This window comes from Varroa destructor, unplaced genomic scaffold (assembly GCF_002443255.2).
Source record: "Varroa destructor unplaced genomic scaffold, Vdes_3.0 BEIS01000001.1, whole genome shotgun sequence".
In the NCBI taxonomy this organism is placed as follows: Eukaryota; Metazoa; Arthropoda; class Arachnida; order Mesostigmata; family Varroidae; genus Varroa; species Varroa destructor.
In genome coordinates this window covers 23,513,044-23,532,041 of record NW_019211454.1, presented here as the reverse complement: position 1 = coordinate 23,532,041, position 18,998 = coordinate 23,513,044, and the positions used below count along the sequence as shown (strand labels likewise).

Here is an 18,998-nt window from a genome sequence, read left to right as displayed (position 1 = left end):
AGGATAACGTCTGCCGGCCGGAATCGGTCGGTCCCCCCTGTCCATTGTGGTGCCCCTATCACATCACAGTCGCCTCACCGCTCAATGCCACTCTATAAGGCGATGATCGTTTTCTAGCGTTTTCATTACCAGATACGCAGATAAGTATTATTGCTATTTTTATGACACTGACAATATAACAGAGACAAAAATAAGATAATAGCTTGAGTAAAAGTTACACCGCTGCCAATATGGCGCTGTGTTTCGCTGTCGTTTTCTTGGTGCCATATTGAACTGTTTTTACTTAGACTAAGTCAATTCAATCTTCTGTCAGAACACGACAATATATATACTTTTAAGCGCAGATACGGTTTTACTATATATAATAATTTCTAGATAGCAACTTGACACGCATGTCTTTAGCATAAAAGTATATGTTCAAAATATATATCAGCCGTAAAGATCGCGCGTCAGCAGTGACGCCAGTCAGTCACCTGGTGGCAAAATCGAAAGAGTTTCCTACGCTCTTTTAGCTTGCTATACGCCATTATACCTTAACTTTTCCATATCAAGCAAAGGGTTTAAATCAAACGTACGGCGTATTCGATTCCGAAGCAGACCAACAGTACCACTGGCAAGTAACAAACAATGCGTTGATGTTCAAAGGAAAATCGAGAAAAAAAGTGAATCAAACTATAGACTTGTCTTTTCTTTTTTTGTTCGGACGCTCTATGCGACAACCAGACAGATGTGATAGAAGTTTCAATTGGCGGCATCAAAAAGCGTTAGAGACAGGCGTCCACTATAGGCAATATCCGTGTCAGCGTCCACCATCAAGCTGTTAACGTAAAAATATGCTCGTCTTATTTGACATATTGACAGGTGGTTTCTTATCGGTTATAACATTTCTACTGTTCTAGATCACAGACTCATAGGAAAATCGCTTCATTAACGCGCAGCTCAGCTCTTCAGATGCGCGTTTACTTAAGATACCTATGTCAGTACCATTCATGAAAGGCGCCTAGAGGACCTACAAAGTAACTTGTAACTGCTTGTTTACGAAATTCTATAGTATGAAGAATGTTTCTGTTCGTTCCTCAAAGGACAGCGGTCCTCACAGTCTAGGGCGAAGCTGGCAATTGTCTCTTGTATGACGACTCTTGACACTCACCTCTATTACTCCCTAGTAGTAACCGTGTTCGGTCGGCTCTTGTTAGCAGTTCCATTCAAGGACTATATAAAAAAAAAAAAGAAAAAAAAAAGCTAGCCGAGTTCAACGCTGACGCTTAGTGATTCCAGCATTGCCAGATAAACATAACTACTTGAACTCCAGTGGAACTACATGGAACAGTAATGAGAAGGGGGTCGGGCTCCTGGAGCCTGACCGACATATAGAGGCTTCAATGATGCACCGTATGGGTGACTAAGGGGGACTGAATTGTCAGAAATTGTATTTTGCTTTGTGGTTGTCTCTTCCGCCTTAGTTCGGATAACGATTTTTCGCGTCATTATGTTAAATGCGGTAACTGATTGAGATAAGTTTTTCTTTGTAACAAATTATATAGATACATAGATCAGTACACAGTTTGATGAACGAAGAAAAGATATATCTAGTAATGGTATTCAAAGTAACGGAGTGTAACAAGTCGAAAGGGTGTCATTCGTTCGTCTGAGCGGCCGGCCGTTCTGGTGGGAAACTTTCCAGATAAATCATTATGCACTAAAGGCTACCTTAATAATAACAACCAGTTCCAACAGTGGAGCCGCTTAGTTCCTCAGTTCCGAGCAGCTCATAACAACGACGACGACGACGACAACAACAACAACAACAACAAACAACGGAGCCGACTTTTCTGGCCGTTGCGTCTTTTACTGCAGCTAACGCTCTCTCTCTCTCTCTCTCTTAATTCTAACATTTTGCTATGCTCCCAGGCCGAGTTAAAGAGCCGTCGACAAGGAAATTCTAGAAATTGTTGCTGTTTCAATTCTTCAGCATCCGCCCTGTTTTTGTGTTTTTTTTGTTTCTAGAAGTTTTCTGAGCAAAGTGCTGTTATTTTGTTAAAAGGCTTTGTACAGGCCAACAAAAAGCAGGTCAGAACACAGACCGGCTGCGGCCGCGTCGACAAGCCGCCGCCGATCTTGCTGCCGTAATTTATTATAAAAATATTCACAGGTTGAGTTAAAATAGGACTTTCGATGCAGGTTTTTTTTCGTTTAAACAGTTTCCAATACGAAGTTTTTAACGCAAAATAAAACGCCTTACGTATCGGAATAATCGTGCACAAATGCACGACAATAACGACTAGGCGTACTTGGACTTAGCATGCTGCCTGGATTTACTGCTGTGCACGACAGCCATATTTAAGCAATAAAAAACAACAATCTAATTTGAACTCTAGTGTAGAAGGAATTATATTTTTACTGTATATATACCTGACTTTGTTCGTTATCATAGACTAAGTGGTCTGTTGAAGTGTGTCAGCGCCAACAGTGAGTTGGGTCCATCCGGTGCTCTCCGGTAAGCATACAAACATCGCCCTATTAATAAACCTCGTTTAGTCTTTTACTTTAGAATTTATCGCACCCGTTCCAATTTGTCTTCTTTTTTTTTTTGTACGGCTGACTTGTTTGGTGGCTTTGTGGCTCGATGGCAGTCTTGTGTTAGCCGAAATGTGACGCGCGACCGAAGTAGCAAAGCGAGTATCGGTGCTAAGTATTTATAATTTACCAATTTATGTATTTGTTTGTAAACTTTTTCTGTATTCACTCGCTCACTCACCTGTTTACTGTTGCTGTTATTGCTGCCTCTATTACTTTTGCCATGTTGTTTCATATTGCCCGCCTGATGGACTGATGGATTGACCGCCCCCTGTCGCTCTCAGGCCTATTTGTTCGCGCCAAATGCGCCGGTCGGTAGTTGCCATTGTGATGTTTGGCGTAGACCAGCCGCTAAACGCGAGTAATCACCGGAGCTTCGTTTAAAAGACAGACGGTCACCCAGCCCCACTCCTGGTGGCAAGCCCCACCAGCTGGTAGACGCACAGCCATCACCTCTCCGACAAAAAGCCCACAATGGCGTTACCGCAGCATAGGTCTCTGTTAGCTTTACGTTGTCTTCTGGATTTTGAGTATTACAGAGCCATTGCACATCAGAGTTCGTGAATCTGTTGCAACACTGACAACTGATCTTTTTCGGTAGAGTTAATCAAGGGACGTCTTACATTGTGTGGCATTTTTACAACAGATCCACTGTGTAGCAAGGCTGACATTGACATAGTTGTCGGTCGATAAGCACCGCAGGATCACCATTGAAATGACTGCTCGTTTTCGATTTTGCTTCTATTCGCCAAAACTAATATTTCAGTTAGTTGTTATGGGCCCAAGTGGCCTGATAAATCGCATTGGCCTGTTGCGTAGCACCGACAGTAAAACGTTATCAACGTACTTTTTCTCATTTCGGCTGGCCCGTCAGTTTGTACACCTTAAATATATCAGTATGCATCTCGTTTGATTTTAGCACCATCCATAATAATAATAATACCAGATACTCCTAGAAAAGGGAACGTCGCAATCTGTTCCACCCTGAAGACCTGCTCAGATTACCTTGAACAAAAGTACTTTGGATCATGCGATGCCCCTTGTTTGTATCATTCGTAATTGTCAGCTCACTTATATATTTCCTCGGCTATTCATTTATTGAATAGAGCCAATAAATTGCGGTCATTTAATGATATCGCAGGGTGCACATGACACTCTGTGCGAACCTGTCACCGTCTCTATGGTTTACAGAAGCAACAAAATATCTGAAATAGCTAAAAACGAAGTTCAAAATTACGCGGTTTAGATCGTCTGTTACCTGTCCAGAAACCTTAGTTCTCGTCTTAGTTCAGTGGTCACTTCGTCACTCACAAAAAAGAGGATTCAGAGCAGACAGAGATATATGTCATGCATTTCTCTCTCTCTCTTTCTATATATATAAGTTAGTTATTCCATTGGTAGTTAGTGGCATGTGTGTGTGCGGTGGTTTGTTTTCCCTTGTTAACAACAAAAAAAAAGCTGGTATCTCTTCTGCTTGATAGCGACTGCGCCATTGTGCCAGTGCTGTTGCGGCTGTTGGCGAAGCAAAAAGGAGCGCGAGAGTACGCGAAAAAGAAGGACGAAGAAAACGAAGAAGACAAACCAGCTTCCCCTAGCGGTAAGTAGCAATAGCAGTCGCCGCTTAGGCAGTGGCGCTTAGCTATATTGAGGTATAGGAATAGAAAGATACGACGTGTCTTCACGCTCGACACGCTCTCGGTGTTAATGTAACGCTAATGTTGCCGGGCGACAGCTGGCGGGGTGAAGCCGGACATCGGCAACAACCGTAATAAGAACAAACGCAAGTATACTACATTCAGTTTAAAACCGATAGAAATTTGTCAAAAAAAAGCGGGATAGCAGACGAATTTGGGCAAAGTCGATTAACGCACGTTCATATCAAAATGCTACATGTTTGCTACAGCAGACGCTACGACACAAATCGCAACAATACCTAGCGCATAGGCTACTGGAAATTTTTCTAGAAATTCTGATAAATGTCTTGCTTGAAATTGCATCGTCACATGAAATTCCGGTATAAAATACCCTTTTGGCTGATTGTCGGCCTAAAGTGCTACACAACTTCTCTATGAATCGGCTGTTACAAGAAAGCAGCATTTGTTGGAGGAAGAAGGAGATTGCTATGATACGCAGATAATACATAATGCCGAAGATACAACGTAAAATTAAAAATCACTTGCACCACAAACGCTTCTGGAAACGCTTTGGACAAATTGAAAGTCATCTACAAAACGGATGGAAGACGAACACCGCCACTAATGACGCGCGACGAGCCTTTGCTAGTTCCAGTCTCGGTTCCTGTCTCCCTTCGTTTCTGCCAGAACCACAGCAGCGACGACGACGACGACGACAGAAGAAGAAGTGAACCACCATTCGTTGACTACATTACCACTATTCCACTATTGTGGACGCTTTGGCAGTTGTGCAGAGCACCAACGGTTCAACAATGCGTCCGTCTGGGAGCTGCTGACGCTGGTCAAAATGCATCATCACGACCGGCGCGCGATGCCGTGGGAACCTCTACAAACTCCCGAAAAGAACAACGTAGCACACATCAACAGCGTCTGCTGGCGCGGGTTCACCATCTCCCAAACGTTGCCTCGACGACGGACGGACGGACGGACGGATGATCCGTAAGTACCTCGAGACGACTTATGCCTATCTAATGATAACCACAACGACATCCGTGGCGGCAGCAGCTGCCAACACCGTTAAGAAAAAAGGCAGTCGGGTGTCGCCCGCCAGCAGCTGTGGCATCGTAGCAAACGACAGAAAACAGGTATTGACTATTGAGAACAACAGCTACAACGTGCAGGAACAACGGCGACGGCGGGAGCGGCACACTTCTGCCACAGGTCGGCCAGTTCCCGAACGCCGAACGGACCGGAAAGAATGAAAACAACGGACCCGAAACCCACGCTTGACAGACGCCGCGAAAGTTCGAAGCTAGACTAACTCTGATGCGAACACAAGTTGTAATATTTACATGTAGGAATTTTTTTTCCTAAAATTAAACCTCTAGACCAGTTTGCTAGTTATATGTAGCTAGCAAAGCGGTTGTTAGTCGTGGCTCCTGTGATGAATCCTGACCTTAACATCCCGACAGAAGCTGTCGGAAACAGTAGCATTTGGCCATGTCTTACTTAGTTTTCCCTGTTGTTTATAGTGGAACTAGGCTAGTTATATACTGCTAGCCGTATAACAGCATATTCGTCGTAGTGACCGTCGTCGGAAGAATACCTGAAAATAGTTGTTTTTGCTTTGATCCCCTCGCCGTCAGGCTTCTCACAGTAGAAGGAGACGAAGATTGACACGGTATGATGGACAGCAGCGGCCATGCTGGCAATGGCGGAATAAATCACAGCGTTTAATCGCCGGACAGACGCGCAGTTGTGCGCATTTTGCACACAAAGCTTCTTTTGTTGTTGTTGTTGTTGATTACTGTTGCTGTTTCCGTAGTTGCCTTTGTTTAGTTGGCGCGGCGAGCCCAGTGAACGATGTACAAGAAGCGGCCAGGGGTTTACTCGCAGTTTTAACACCAATTCGCCTGTATATCGCGTAGCGATAGACCCGAGCACACGAAACACCTTCACTGCGCATTTTGTGGAGCGTGTCTCCGAACAGCGGCAGTAGCAGATCAACCACCATGCCACCTTCGAGTCTGCCCCTTTCTGTCGTTTCTAACGCTAGCAGTAGTTCCATAGACCTGTGGATAGTATGGTCCACAACAAAACGAATCACGTAAAGTTGGCTCACGGTGTTCTACTGCCCGGGCATCGCTGAACTTAACGCAGACACGGATTTCAATTGGGGTAGGTTTTAACCCAATTACAATTGTCCGACTCTAAGAAGTCAAACTGAACAGCTAAGAAAACTAATTGTTGGCTATATTTGTTATTTAGTTTATAAAAACAGGGGTATCTGCAATCAGTGGATGTTCAGTCAGGTCGAAGGATATCTTAATGCGCACTATAGGCAAACGGCGCCAGATCCGTTCTTGTATGATTGGTAACCGACGACCTGTAAGATATTTTTGTCAAAATTTACTGCGCTGGTTCCCATTGGGCACACTCTGCTGTCAAATGGTCCCATGCCGTCGCCTTGCCCTCGGGCAAACACAAGGGATAGAATTGACAAAGGAGCTGTAGACTCTGAACGTGGCAAATATGATCATTATGTGACAGCAGCCGTTGATGCAGCTCATTCGTAAGCAGTAAAGTCATTCCGTAAAGTGTACCGTCTTAAACAACGCCAAAGTGACTTTGCCGCCTGCTGAAGAATAGATGGTAAGCTGCGATAAATTGTGATCGTCGGAATCGTGATGATTTTGGGGGCTGGTCGTCTGATGTCAGTCGCTTCGTTTGCTTGACTGAATGAGAATAGTTGCAGCAGTGATGACCATGTGGTATCAGTCGAAGTCTTCCACTCATGTGTATGTATATGTTGACTGTGACAGCCCCTCCCGTTTGGGTGTCTATGCGTCCAATGCCCAACTATCTCAGTCAGATGATGATCCGAATGTCCGGATCCAACGGGCTTCTGCTAACGCCGTTATCGTTGGAGGCACACGAAAGAAGTTCCCATGGAACAGTTTTGCTTTGTTCCCGCTTAGCCACCGCGTCCGTCTACGGCGGGCGACGCTGCCGCTGCAGCTTCATATGTAGCCGTCAGGACAGTGTCGACCATCAGTTTGTTCCCAGGAACAGCCGCCCTGGCACGGTGCCACTCAACCCGGCTTCGAATGAAGTCTCTAGGTTGAAGGGCACACACACACACTACACAAGAACGGGTACGTCATTCTTGGTATGGCATAGTCATGTTCGTTCTGTTCATCTGTGCGGATGCGCGACACCAGCGTCGTAGAGACTTCTATTCTATTCTTGACGTCCACTTTGCATGGAGGTAAGGTAGCGATTGCATACCGGCGAACGGTGATAATTGCAGCTTATACCCCCATCGGCCTTCTGCCGCAGCCAATGGCTGGCCAACCACTCATTCGCCGGATTCATGCATTTGATGAGAAGTTAGCGCCGACAGAGTCAAAAGTTGTTACCCACATGTATTCGTCTGCTGGGGCTATGCAACAATGAAATTAACAGACGATTCTGAACAGGTTAACACTTGTCACATACATTAGTCGGAAAAAAATTTATATATATATATATATATACTTTCGTCCTTAAGGAACCCTAGGAAGTGTGCATCTTACCCGTTTGTTAGAACAAAGATATTTCGTTTTGTACTGCGGCATCGCGATGAACACGAACTTCTGGCACATGTCTGTATTATCAGCGTCTTGTTTCGTTACTCCATCTGCAGCGATGTCAATCTGTTGATGTTGCTGCCACTCGAAGGAGAATTGAGTTCCAGACACACACGTCCCTCCATCTCCTTTCGCTCTACTTCATAGCTGGGATTGCGGTAGAGTTTGAAGTGAAGTCTGCTCTCGTGGTTGCGAAATGGTGTACGTATTGTATTGTGTGCAACTGAAGAGGCCTCGGTATTGCTAATGCGATGACGATTTTCAGCAAGGTGCTGCAACGCTTGTTTGCTGCTGATGGTAAGGATGATGCACAAGGTTTGCAGACCTCGGGATTGATGATAAAGTTCAAGTGGATCGACCAACCGTTGACCATCGCCCAAAGAAAAAAGTGTAGTCAAGATTATTGTACGCACGCGTGGGAACGTCAGTCTCCCTCGTCTTCATTTGCGTTCCCCGTCTGAAGCAGGATTGGTCCCGATGAAGAGGGAAGCGTCGCAAACTACTCCCTCTAGTAGTTTGACTACAGACAAACCCTATTCACATGGGCTTATTTGACGCCAATGCCTTAAGCCATTTACCAATGGCAGTAGTGACTGTTTTCTTTCCTTTGTCATCTGGCGCTCCCTGAGGGCAAAGCATTCTCTCACCGAAAATGCGATTAACGCTAACTCCGCTAGCTGCGTTCACTTGAGTCCACCCATGCGGACCATGTATTCAAATCCAAATGAGTTTGTGCCTTGTAAACTAGCGCTACGGGATGTATCGCCATACTTATTCCCTTCCTTAGATTAACAGGCGATGACTCCAAGATGTACCTTACAACGTTCGTTTCATTTTTACAGTTTTTACATTTTCACAATTTAAGACGCTTAACATGTCAAGAACACTTCACAGTTGGGGGGGGGGGGGGGGGTGTACAATAGTCACGTTTTTATGACAACTTTGCACTGCTGCCAAAAACACTAGAATGGTTTTAACGGAGAATCTTGTTAGTGGACAGACTTGGGTTTCAGTGATTGTACAGGTGTGTGTATGTGTTATCGGCTAGAAATTCGGCCACTTTCATGGCCTAGCTGGGAGAGCATTATGCGTCATATTAGTGGCTTAACCTAACAGAGCGATCTCTTACTTTACTGGATGATGGGTCCACTATGATTTTAGAGCAACACAGTACTTATGTACTGCTACGCTAGAAGAAATAGAGGCTTGTTGATAACAGAAAGGTCTAGCAAATTGTTTCCTACATGTGGTGCGTATCAAGGTAAATAAAACGTAAGCAACAACTCTGGGAGGACCTTCCATCTTATTCCGTACCTCAAAAGTGGTGACTACCTCCGAATTTCTGATGGTTTCATCAGAGCAGAGAGACACTCACTCTGTCGAAGCGTCAGCTCAGGATATTTCAGCAGCGTCTTCCGGAAATGTGAGGGGCTTGTTTGCAGGTATTGTTTCGGGTGAAACTATCGGGAGAGCGAGGGGGGGGGGGGTTCGCAATACAGGCTTCGGTATTCAATTTGATCATTTGCTTGTAGGGGCGAAGACATCCGTTTAAGCTTGATGGCTTGTAGCCTTTTTCAAGGTGAAAAAGAGAATCGTCAGGGGAAACATGCTTCAGGGGTCAAAGGAGCTCTTAACAAGCAGCTTTCCGAATGACAAAGCCAATGATGTTTAGAGCAAGCGCTCGTTTTTGAGTAAACTCAGTACTGATGTTCGCAGAGTTTTACGAATCGGTTAATGAACCGCCGAATTCTTCGCTGTAGAGCTTCTCGATCTGTCATTTCAAAGAGAGATCACTAGACGAATATCGGAGTCTGTATAGCGAGAAACCCGCACAGACTCGATGAAGCTGGCTCATTTGGGAAAAGCTCAGAATAATTCTACAATGATGTACGATTTTACCCAGAGTATATGAATTTTCAGTCGATCGATATTCATTTGTCAGTTTGTTTATGCCTTTCCTCACGGTAGAATAAGGCGGGTATATCTTACATGCATTACGTTAGTTTGTGCTCGATGTGAACCGGACATATAGGCAAATACTAATACAAATCATAGTATGCTTTTGGTGAGAACTCTCTAGAGAAGTAAAAATTAGAACGCTTGAACTTTCCTGTGAGTTCCCTATGAGCAAGATTACATACTAAATACCTATTCGATGTGAAGTTGCGAAGAGCTGTGACGAGGCCGGATGAGGGCGGTTCCTCCGATTCTTTGGGGGTTCTCCTTCGGCGCAACGCCTCCGTGTCGCTTCCTTCTACTGCTGCCTTCCTTACTATCAGACGTAGGCCTATTCTTTTCATTACTTATTAGGACCAACGCATTAGCACTAGTCGTTTTACCGCTAACTAACGTTTGGCTGAAGTTCAGCCTTTGCCATTTACGACGAAGTGTCAGAGCGCTGTAATATAAAGCATGAGAACCTTCATTGAAACCTTCTACGGCGGAAGACAAAGGCGAACGAAAGACTCGTCAAAGGCTAACCATCATCATAAACGTCTACGCTTCAATCAATGCTTCACAACCCCCAAAGACTCAGGCCGAAACTGTTACAGGTCCAACAGTCGTACATTTTCGCTTAAAACTTGCTTCTAACCAACTTGGCGATTAGTCTTTCTTGAGATTCATTTGTCTCGCATTGCATCATACTGCGATGATCTTGATATAATTGAATGTCATTGCGACATCAATTGACTTCGATAAGCAGCCACAGTTTCTTCAAAAAGTTCGTACCTTTAATACCGATCCAATTTTTTTTCTATGCATGCACGAGCACTGAGTGTCAATCAGAGACCATCAAAGTCAAGCTAACAACTGTGGGACACATGAAAAAAACTTTTATTAGTTGAAACAGGGCACTTACTGCCTTCGAGCGTACAAGAATTGAGCGTATCAAAAACGAGTTACGTTTCTTATCGGCTTCGTCACTGCTGCGGCTGATGCTGAATTTGATCCGCCGCTTGCCACGACGCTTATTACCGACAACATAAAGCCGACACAAACTGTCGACGATTGGCAATCGCCACGACGTTAGAAAGCCGAAGTTAGCCATCAATCTGACAGGTTACAAACGACAACAGCAACAATAAGGACGAAATAGACTTCGCCTCGATCGGTGGCTGGGAAGAATTAAGGCCACAGGAACGCCTTCCACTGGACTCACTCGTATAGGTTATGACACACAACGTCAACAGGCCCACTGTGTTATGAGTGCCGCCGTATTATAGCGAGCCAAGTCAGGCTTACGAACAAACACCGCGGCCCACGAAGACATTACGGCGTGTGGTTAGGCTACGATAGGGGTCTTCGTCGTTCGGGGGGTAGCGCTAGTATCGGCGGTGGCGGGAGAAAAACGGCGGCAAAAAGAGACGTGCGACGAGATGCGCTTATAATCATGATTTAGTCAATAGTCCGTCACCGTGGCCGTGGTAATATTTTAAGCGTCGTTCTGATATTCGACGGCCGATGTTTATTGCTCCTTTGTAATTATGTTCCAGACACCGCCCTAGACATTGTGTCGTCGAAAGGGGTCCCACATGCAAAAAGCGTACCTTTCCGTGCCTACTTCTATGCGTTAGTTTAGGCAGATGAAATGATCGTGTCCCCTCAGTACAGTGTCTGTATATTTTTGTGTAAGTTGTCGAAATGAGCACAACGGCACATAAAAGCGTTGACGGGACGCAACCCGCTTCTAACCCAAGAATCGACCGAAGCACTCACTTGTGCCTTAAGCTATTTCGAGGTGGCGGACAAAGGACGACATTAATGAACACCATTATCAGGGAGGCGGACGATAGGGGCGAACCGTGAACATTCAACAAGTAGTGCTGCTCATCTGCATAAGCGAATACGCTCGAACGTCGCCTGATCGAATTTGTAAGTAAGCCTTTCGGGAGGATGCGGCCAAATACCGTACCCGATCGATGGGGTGATCGATCGGACGATATTTACTTTCTGATACACAGTGACCTCATATCACCTTTCCGTCCATCAAGATATACATGACACGCGGCATTTCAAGAGAGATAGCCCGACTGCTTGTTATGGAAATATTATATTTGTTTCCTCTATCAGAGTCGACAATTACTAGCCCGGACAATTCAACAGTTATCTCTACGTAGGCATGGTGTAGAAATTCGGCCACACTTCCTTTGCTCGTATGTAGAGGAAAGGGTGGCTATGGTTTAGATGAACTGCATCAGTGTTCCTTTCTCTGATCTACCCCATAGGAAGGCTAATAAATGTAGGCGTACGTTGCGTTTGCACGGGAGCAAAATTTTTCGTTTTTTTTTTTGCTGCTGAAACTTTGCCTAGACCACTCAGCGCATACGATTATTATAAATGAAATCGCAGGAGCTATTGCTATCATCACCGACGTCAGCGTCTTCAAGCCTCAATTCTACAGTATTCCCTACTCTACCCAATGAGCATCGATTATCCACCAACACCTTCATATCCTGCTCAATAATGTAATATTGTACTTGCATTAATGTACATCATAGACTATTGTATTGGATAATTGATTGACACCAATTGGCTGGGTGATCGACACCCATCAGTGGATTGTCACGTACAATAACGGCTGGGAGAGCAGGTAGCATCTGCCGGATTTTTGCTCGACCACTGGGTACTTTTGTGGCTATGCGTCTGTGCCCGTATATGCATTTGTGCCGCCTGTTGTTATCGCTCCTCACCGACAAAGCGGCAGCCGTTATACGAACATTGAAAGATGCAGCTTTTCAAGTTTCACGAAGGCTGCATCAGGATGATACTTCATCGTGTTATACGTTTTTCTTCTAGTTGTTACTTCAACCGCTGATACTAGCAGTCCTGCAATTGCTAGAACTATGGGCGTCACTGAGTCGACTGAATAATGAGCAAATATTTGTTGTAAATCGTCATAACACCTGACTTCAGAACGTCTCTTCAAATGTACTTCGCTAATGCCATACAACGACATCTCCACGCGGCCACGAGAAAAGGCTGGTCGAACATCGCAGTGACAGTAACAAGCTAAACGGAAGTCACTAGCACCTTAACCACAACAACGAGATAGCGGCCACGAAGGGACGGACAAGGTCTCTTTCGACTTCAGGACCGGACGACAACAACGGTGATAGCACGAATCATGTTAAAAATGTCGAAAGAACACTGATCAGGTAGCATTTGTTACCAATAGACCCCCTTTGCTCTGACTTAAAACATCGAGAGTCAGCTAGCAGACATACTACTACGTATTTACAAAGATACCTAGAGAGCTTCTCTTCATCTATTTCTTCAAAGGTTTTAGCTATTCAGTATTAGCCTGAAACAACTCATCGACCGGCTGATGTGGCCAATTGGCGCCTTCTTTTATTGAAAACCATTTTTAAAGGCGTTTATGTTTGTATCTGTGGGGGGCCTGCTCGTGTGTATCTGTAAGTAGATCTATGTGAGTTTGACTTCTAACATGAATTGGTACCGCCAGTTTCTTCTTGAAGTGACGATTCTTAACGGAGTTGGCATTAATTAAGTGTTGTCCGTACTTAAGTAAGATTATCCCGTTATACGTAATTCTCGATCTTTAGTATTGCAGATGACAAATGTCGGTAAATTTCTAGTTTTGCCTCGAAAATCTTCAAAACAAACAAATACGATACGTTCATTTGAATTCGCATGTTCAAGTAAAGAAAGGAGTGAAATAATATTAATAATAGAGGCTCAGTAACGATAAGAATAAGTGCTCAGGCAGATATACATGTGTCTATATATATATATATGGAGAGATAGACATGATATCACGTGGAACGAATAGGCACACACGCGGTCCTGCTAAAAAATGAAAACCACCACGACGACGACGACGACGACAGAGACATCAACGGCCGCAGTGTTAATGCCGACAACAGTCACAAAACGGGAAGACGGTAATAACCACGGAGGATGTCGAGTAGCCGTAACAGAGAAAGATAAAAACGAGAAAAAGTTCCCACAAATTTGTAGCAGAAAAAAACATCCACCGCAACAATAGCTGACTTAGTAGCCGTGGGCGCAATGATGAAAATGACGCTCGTGTGTATGAGAAAGATGATCGTGACGATGTTGCTGATGATGCTGACGGCGTCTATGATGATAATTTATAGCGTACTATATCTGTTAGCCGCAACATGGGCGGCCATATGTAAGACAGTGATAGCGGTACTGATTCGAAGGTGAGCCCCTGTACGCAGCACCAGCAGCAGTGGTGCATGATAATGTATATTGCACGTTCCGTTTACTGAGTTCGTCGAGTGTCTGAACCGCGTGCACGAGAAGCGATACAGGTAGCGGCACGCATTTCGGTATTGCTTAACATCTACGTTTGTTGCTGGAAGCAGTTTGGCTCATTGTATATATTGTATAATACGTTCTTCAGCAGGTATTATACGCGGTGCCACCTAACCTATATGCACGTGTCAATATTTTTGTAGTAGAAATACTATAATACTATAATATAATAATAGTACTACGTATAATGGGCAGGATAATAGAACGGCAGACGTAATCGTCAAATACGCTCGCGGAAAACAGGGACGTCCTTGCCTGACAGTTGAACTGAATGAAAAGGATATCTATACCACTGAAGGCATGGCGATAACGCGGATGTTACTATCAGAGATTAGTGTATTATTAGGCCTTACGCCTGGGGTTATTGACTGCGATGATTAACTTGGATTTCACTGGGGTAAATGCTGCAGGTATTCTTTCTCATTGTTGTCCAAACAAACGCGATTGTATCTGCACACAGATACACAGAATAGCGGACGAATAGATAGCAATTTATTTGGCAATCGTCTAGACAATACAACATAAGTTCGTAACTCACGATTTCTATAGAAGAACGAAATCGTCAAAACATGGGTACTCGTATGAGTTGTCTGCTGCTGTAAGGATTAAAACATATGAGTCAATAGAATTCACTATGGGCAGGATAGGGGCTGTGTAATACTATTACGGTAGTGAAGTGTTGCGGACCGGGACATCGAAGCTGTTTATTCTGTCGATCGATTTAGACACCATGGTTCTCTTACGAGAGTCTAAACAAATAGGTCATTTGTATTCTGTTCGGCTAGAGCGATAGAGCTTTTATCGTTCAATGGGTGACTATGACCATGTGCATATAATTGCCGCTATTTAAATTGTAGCGTACTATTTTGATCTGTTTTAGCAATTTGTTGATGATATGACTGACACATGTGTCCTGTGCGCCCCTATGTCGGCTAGCCACGCCCTCGCTACGTTTTATTGCTACTGCTACACTATCTGACCATACGACAATTGCTACTGTCATTCTGATCTTGATCTGATTGCAGATGAGCGTCGCGCGAGTAGAACTACTTGTTGACGGCATCCGCCAACAACAAACTGTTATCGATTGCGCATATTAAGAGGCAATCAAAATGACAATATTCGCACAATTGGAGGTTGTTTGCTGTTGTCCATCGTCGCCTTCATCCCGGTAGACCCCTTCTTCATCGAATATTTCCCAATCACAGGTCTGCTATAGTGAGGTATCAGGTGGTCACAGCAACTATCAACTGGATATCCCAGCACGGCCGATGCATGCACATGTGTTGTATCTTGGTAATGTGGCGTATTTGCTAGGCGTTACCTAAACGTGTGTATAGATGCTTACCGTCATCACGATCGTCATGGTCAGATCCTACATCTCGATCAAAACTATCGGTAGGCGATTCAGGCCTTGTGTGGGGCCCACTTTCCGGCAGAAATAAAGGTGTCCGTCTAGTGGCCAGACTACTGATCGTTGAACCGCTAGCCAAAGGCGATGCTCCGAGACCGCCTGCTAATGCGCCACCTAATGCGCTTAGGGGGCCGCCCGGCAAGCTGCCAAGGGCAGCTAGTTGCTGTTGCACTGCTAGCTGGTTGGCAGCGAATAGGGCAGCTGCTTGAGCTGAGGCCGCTGACGGTGGTAAATGGTCAGGGTGCGCAGCGCTCGTTGGAGTGGCGCCTGTCGGGTCAGCGCCCGTCGCAGTAGCGGCCGAGTTCAATATGTCCCTAATTAGGAAGGATGAGTGAGGGGCAGCCGCGCCGACCACCGATGTGGCAACACCTTTCGGAGGCGGCGAACGGCCGGGCGACGACATTGTTAGCATTTTGTTGACGTTTACAATAGGACCCAAACTGTCAGGACTATTAGTCCACTGTGTGTAGTGTCGTCTACCAACCGAAGCCGGAGGTCGCCAGGGTCCCAACTTGCCTTACTGGTGCTTCGTGTCGTGCGCGCACTTCAGGGCGCACTATTTGGGATTCTGGAGCTAGGCCTGCTGCGGTCAATTTCCGTTGAGAACTATTGCCGCACAAATAACGAAAAACGATAATCACTGACCAGCTTTTCCGATGCTTAACGTGATTCTGTATATTTCTGAAACTGCACTTGAGGTAGTTGTTGCACACGAATACACCGAAAAGAGTTCGGGCATTCGAGTAGGGCACTAGGTGGGATTAGGTGCGCGATCGATATTTAAGGTAGCGCACATAGTCCGGAGTAAGGTTAGGGCGCAGCAGATCAAGGGGCTGGCTAAGTAATGGTTCCAGGCCGTTCTTCCTATAGATGTTATTGTCTGCCTCGTTGTCCCATTACAAAACTTCCATCAATATACGAGACAATGTTAGTAAATAACTTGATAAAATGGTGTAATTTTCGTATTCAGTTCATCACCGTCGAGTGGATCGGCCCGTCCCTAGCGTTCCATTTGTTATAACAACTGCTCACCTGCTAACGTCAATAACTTGATCAAGCGGTGACTTCATAAGTTGTACTAATTTGAAATTGTTGTTGCATTGGTAGAACTGCTTTCAAAGCCGAGAAGTGTGGAGGTATAGATAGCACAATAGATCCACCGAAAAGAGCCGGACACTAACAAATTTGTTTTCGGTCTTTCGGTTCCTGGACACAGTGCACACTTTCGCCAACCAACGTAAGGGGGGGGGGGGTAACTGATCTGTCATTTAGCCTTTAGCTTACGCAGTCAGCTGTTTGGCTATTTACTACCTTAAATTTGTCTTCCTGGCGTACGTACGTTCGTAAATACATGCAATACGTATCATAGGATCAGAACACAGCAGCACATAACAGAATACAAAACAACAGTATCATCGCACAGAAGCACTATTTACTGACGTAGACACGTCCGCTGTTACTTGAATATCATTCGTGTATTTCCTATAATGATTCCTCTCGTCTTGTTTCTTCCGGATCGAATCTCGTAGAGCGGCTCATGCGCACTCCCTAGCCATGACACTGAAATGGGCACTGTGCGAGACTGCCATGTCGTTTGTTACGTATCAGAAGCAGTGGTAGCGTTGTCGCTGCTTTCTTTGTTAGCGCGTTTGACTGCTTGGCTCACCGCTGGCGTTATCGAGTGCGTAGAACAAACACTCACTGCGCTGGCCAGAGTCACTGCGCTGTCGTTGATCCCTAGCTCGGTGCGCCCGACGGTAAGCGGCTCGTCGGTCTAAACGCTCGCTATGAGCGATTCACTCAACTGACTAAAAGATCGCTCAGTAGCTTCTAAAAGCTTCTCTTCTTTGCTTCTCTCGTGTGGGAGCTAAGGTAAATGTTTAGAGACGGGGGAACACCGGGCCGGAGTCGGGGACCGCCCCATGGCGCAGGAGTCCCTAGCCAACCCGATACACTGCTCTCGTGTGGCTACCGGTAACGAGGAGGCGGGCGCAGCGCCATCACAGGCTCCACCCATCTGAGCGACGACGGCCGCCGCCGTCGCCGTCGCTGCTGCTGCAGGGCCATCGTGAGGGCGCTGCAAGCGAACACGAACGTTCGATCCCTTCATCGCGCCGCTGGGTGGCTTCCACGCAAAGCGAGTGGCAGACATTCGGCTTCACTGGGAGAGGGATGTATGAAGCGTCAAGTCGAATTAAAGAGTCGACGAGTCGAGCCGCGAGCGCCGCGCACAGGCGAGAGGAAGACGAGAAAAAGAAGCTGGTAATAGTGCTGGTGGTAGATGTAACCACCGCCAAAACCGCTGCCCACCCCCTATCACCACTGCCACGGCTACCGGCCAAGGGGGCACTGGGGACTGTGTGACGAACTAAGAACAACTAAATAGCATGTGCAGCGCTTATGATTGCCGCTTGGAACTAGCTTCTTTTGGCCGGTTCGCGATCCACCGCTACCGCTTCTTAGATACAGCTGACGATAGAGCAGCAACGGTACATCTGCATGTTGTCTGGTCCGAACGAATCCGACGTTGTCGGCTGAGGTTGCAAACTTATTTCAACTTCGCTGGTTGGTCCTTGTGGCCGCTGCTGTTATCTACAGTTTTAGCGCTTAATAACGATGTTTTAATCCTGCACGTTTAGAAGTAATTGCGAAAATTAAGATAAGCTTGGCCGGCTGGAAATTTGTTAATGTTACACTATCTAGAGAACGAGTGAGAAGTAACAGCGGAAGAAAATGATGTCTCTAGTGTATTATCTCACATTTTAGACATGCGTACCATGTACAACGATCTTTAGCTCTAACTGTTCTTTAGGCGAGATCCATGGCGGTCTCATAATTCTGAGCTTCGCGTAAATGTAGCTGCCATTAGATCCGATAACTTATTTTCGCTAATCTCATTCTTGATACTACGTAGAGCGGCTGCAGTTAATGCGGTATTATTGTACCTATCTTTTGATTAGAATCTCATTAAAAAAACGTCCATGCAACCAAATCGAAGAGGTATAAGTATCAGCGGTTAGAAAACTAGGATTTAGGACAATTCCAGGAGGTGCAGGAAAGCAAATAGGACTAAATAGCCTTCATTTCAAACGTCTGGGAATACTAACACAACCCTACAGGAAGCATATACTTCCGTTTTTAAGATATCCGCTAATTTTCGATGTCGACGTAATCGGAAATTATTCATTAAATGTTTTTGATACGCTATAGAGTTCTTTATTTTAGAGAATACAAGACAAAAAGTAAATGTCTTAAGGTTTACTTTTTGTCTAGTATTTTCGTGCTGTTATATTAGACGGGAAAATAGAGACCTCGGTCCTCGGAAACCGTGAATCATTTATGTGATGTGAACCGTTCCCGGATGTTCTTTAGCTCACGTACCGCTGAACAGTATCTCGAACTACAGAGTCGGGGCAAGCAACGAACTTAGTTAGGGGTGGG

At 45.3% G+C, this 18,998-nt stretch overlaps 1 protein-coding gene across 1 annotated transcript in view; it reads right to left on the bottom strand.

The window, feature by feature from the left end:
- LOC111252888 (uncharacterized) overlaps positions 1 to 17,495 on the bottom strand; it is a 43,031-nt gene extending 25,536 nt beyond the window's left edge. Inside the window, exon 1 of the mRNA XM_086993705.1 lies at positions 15,492 to 17,495. Coding sequence (XP_086849831.1) covers positions 15,492 to 15,969 — 478 coding nt within the window. The 5' untranslated portion in view covers positions 15,970 to 17,495. The remainder of the gene's footprint in view (positions 1 to 15,491) is intronic.
- Between the last annotated feature and the right edge of the window lie 1,503 nt (positions 17,496 to 18,998).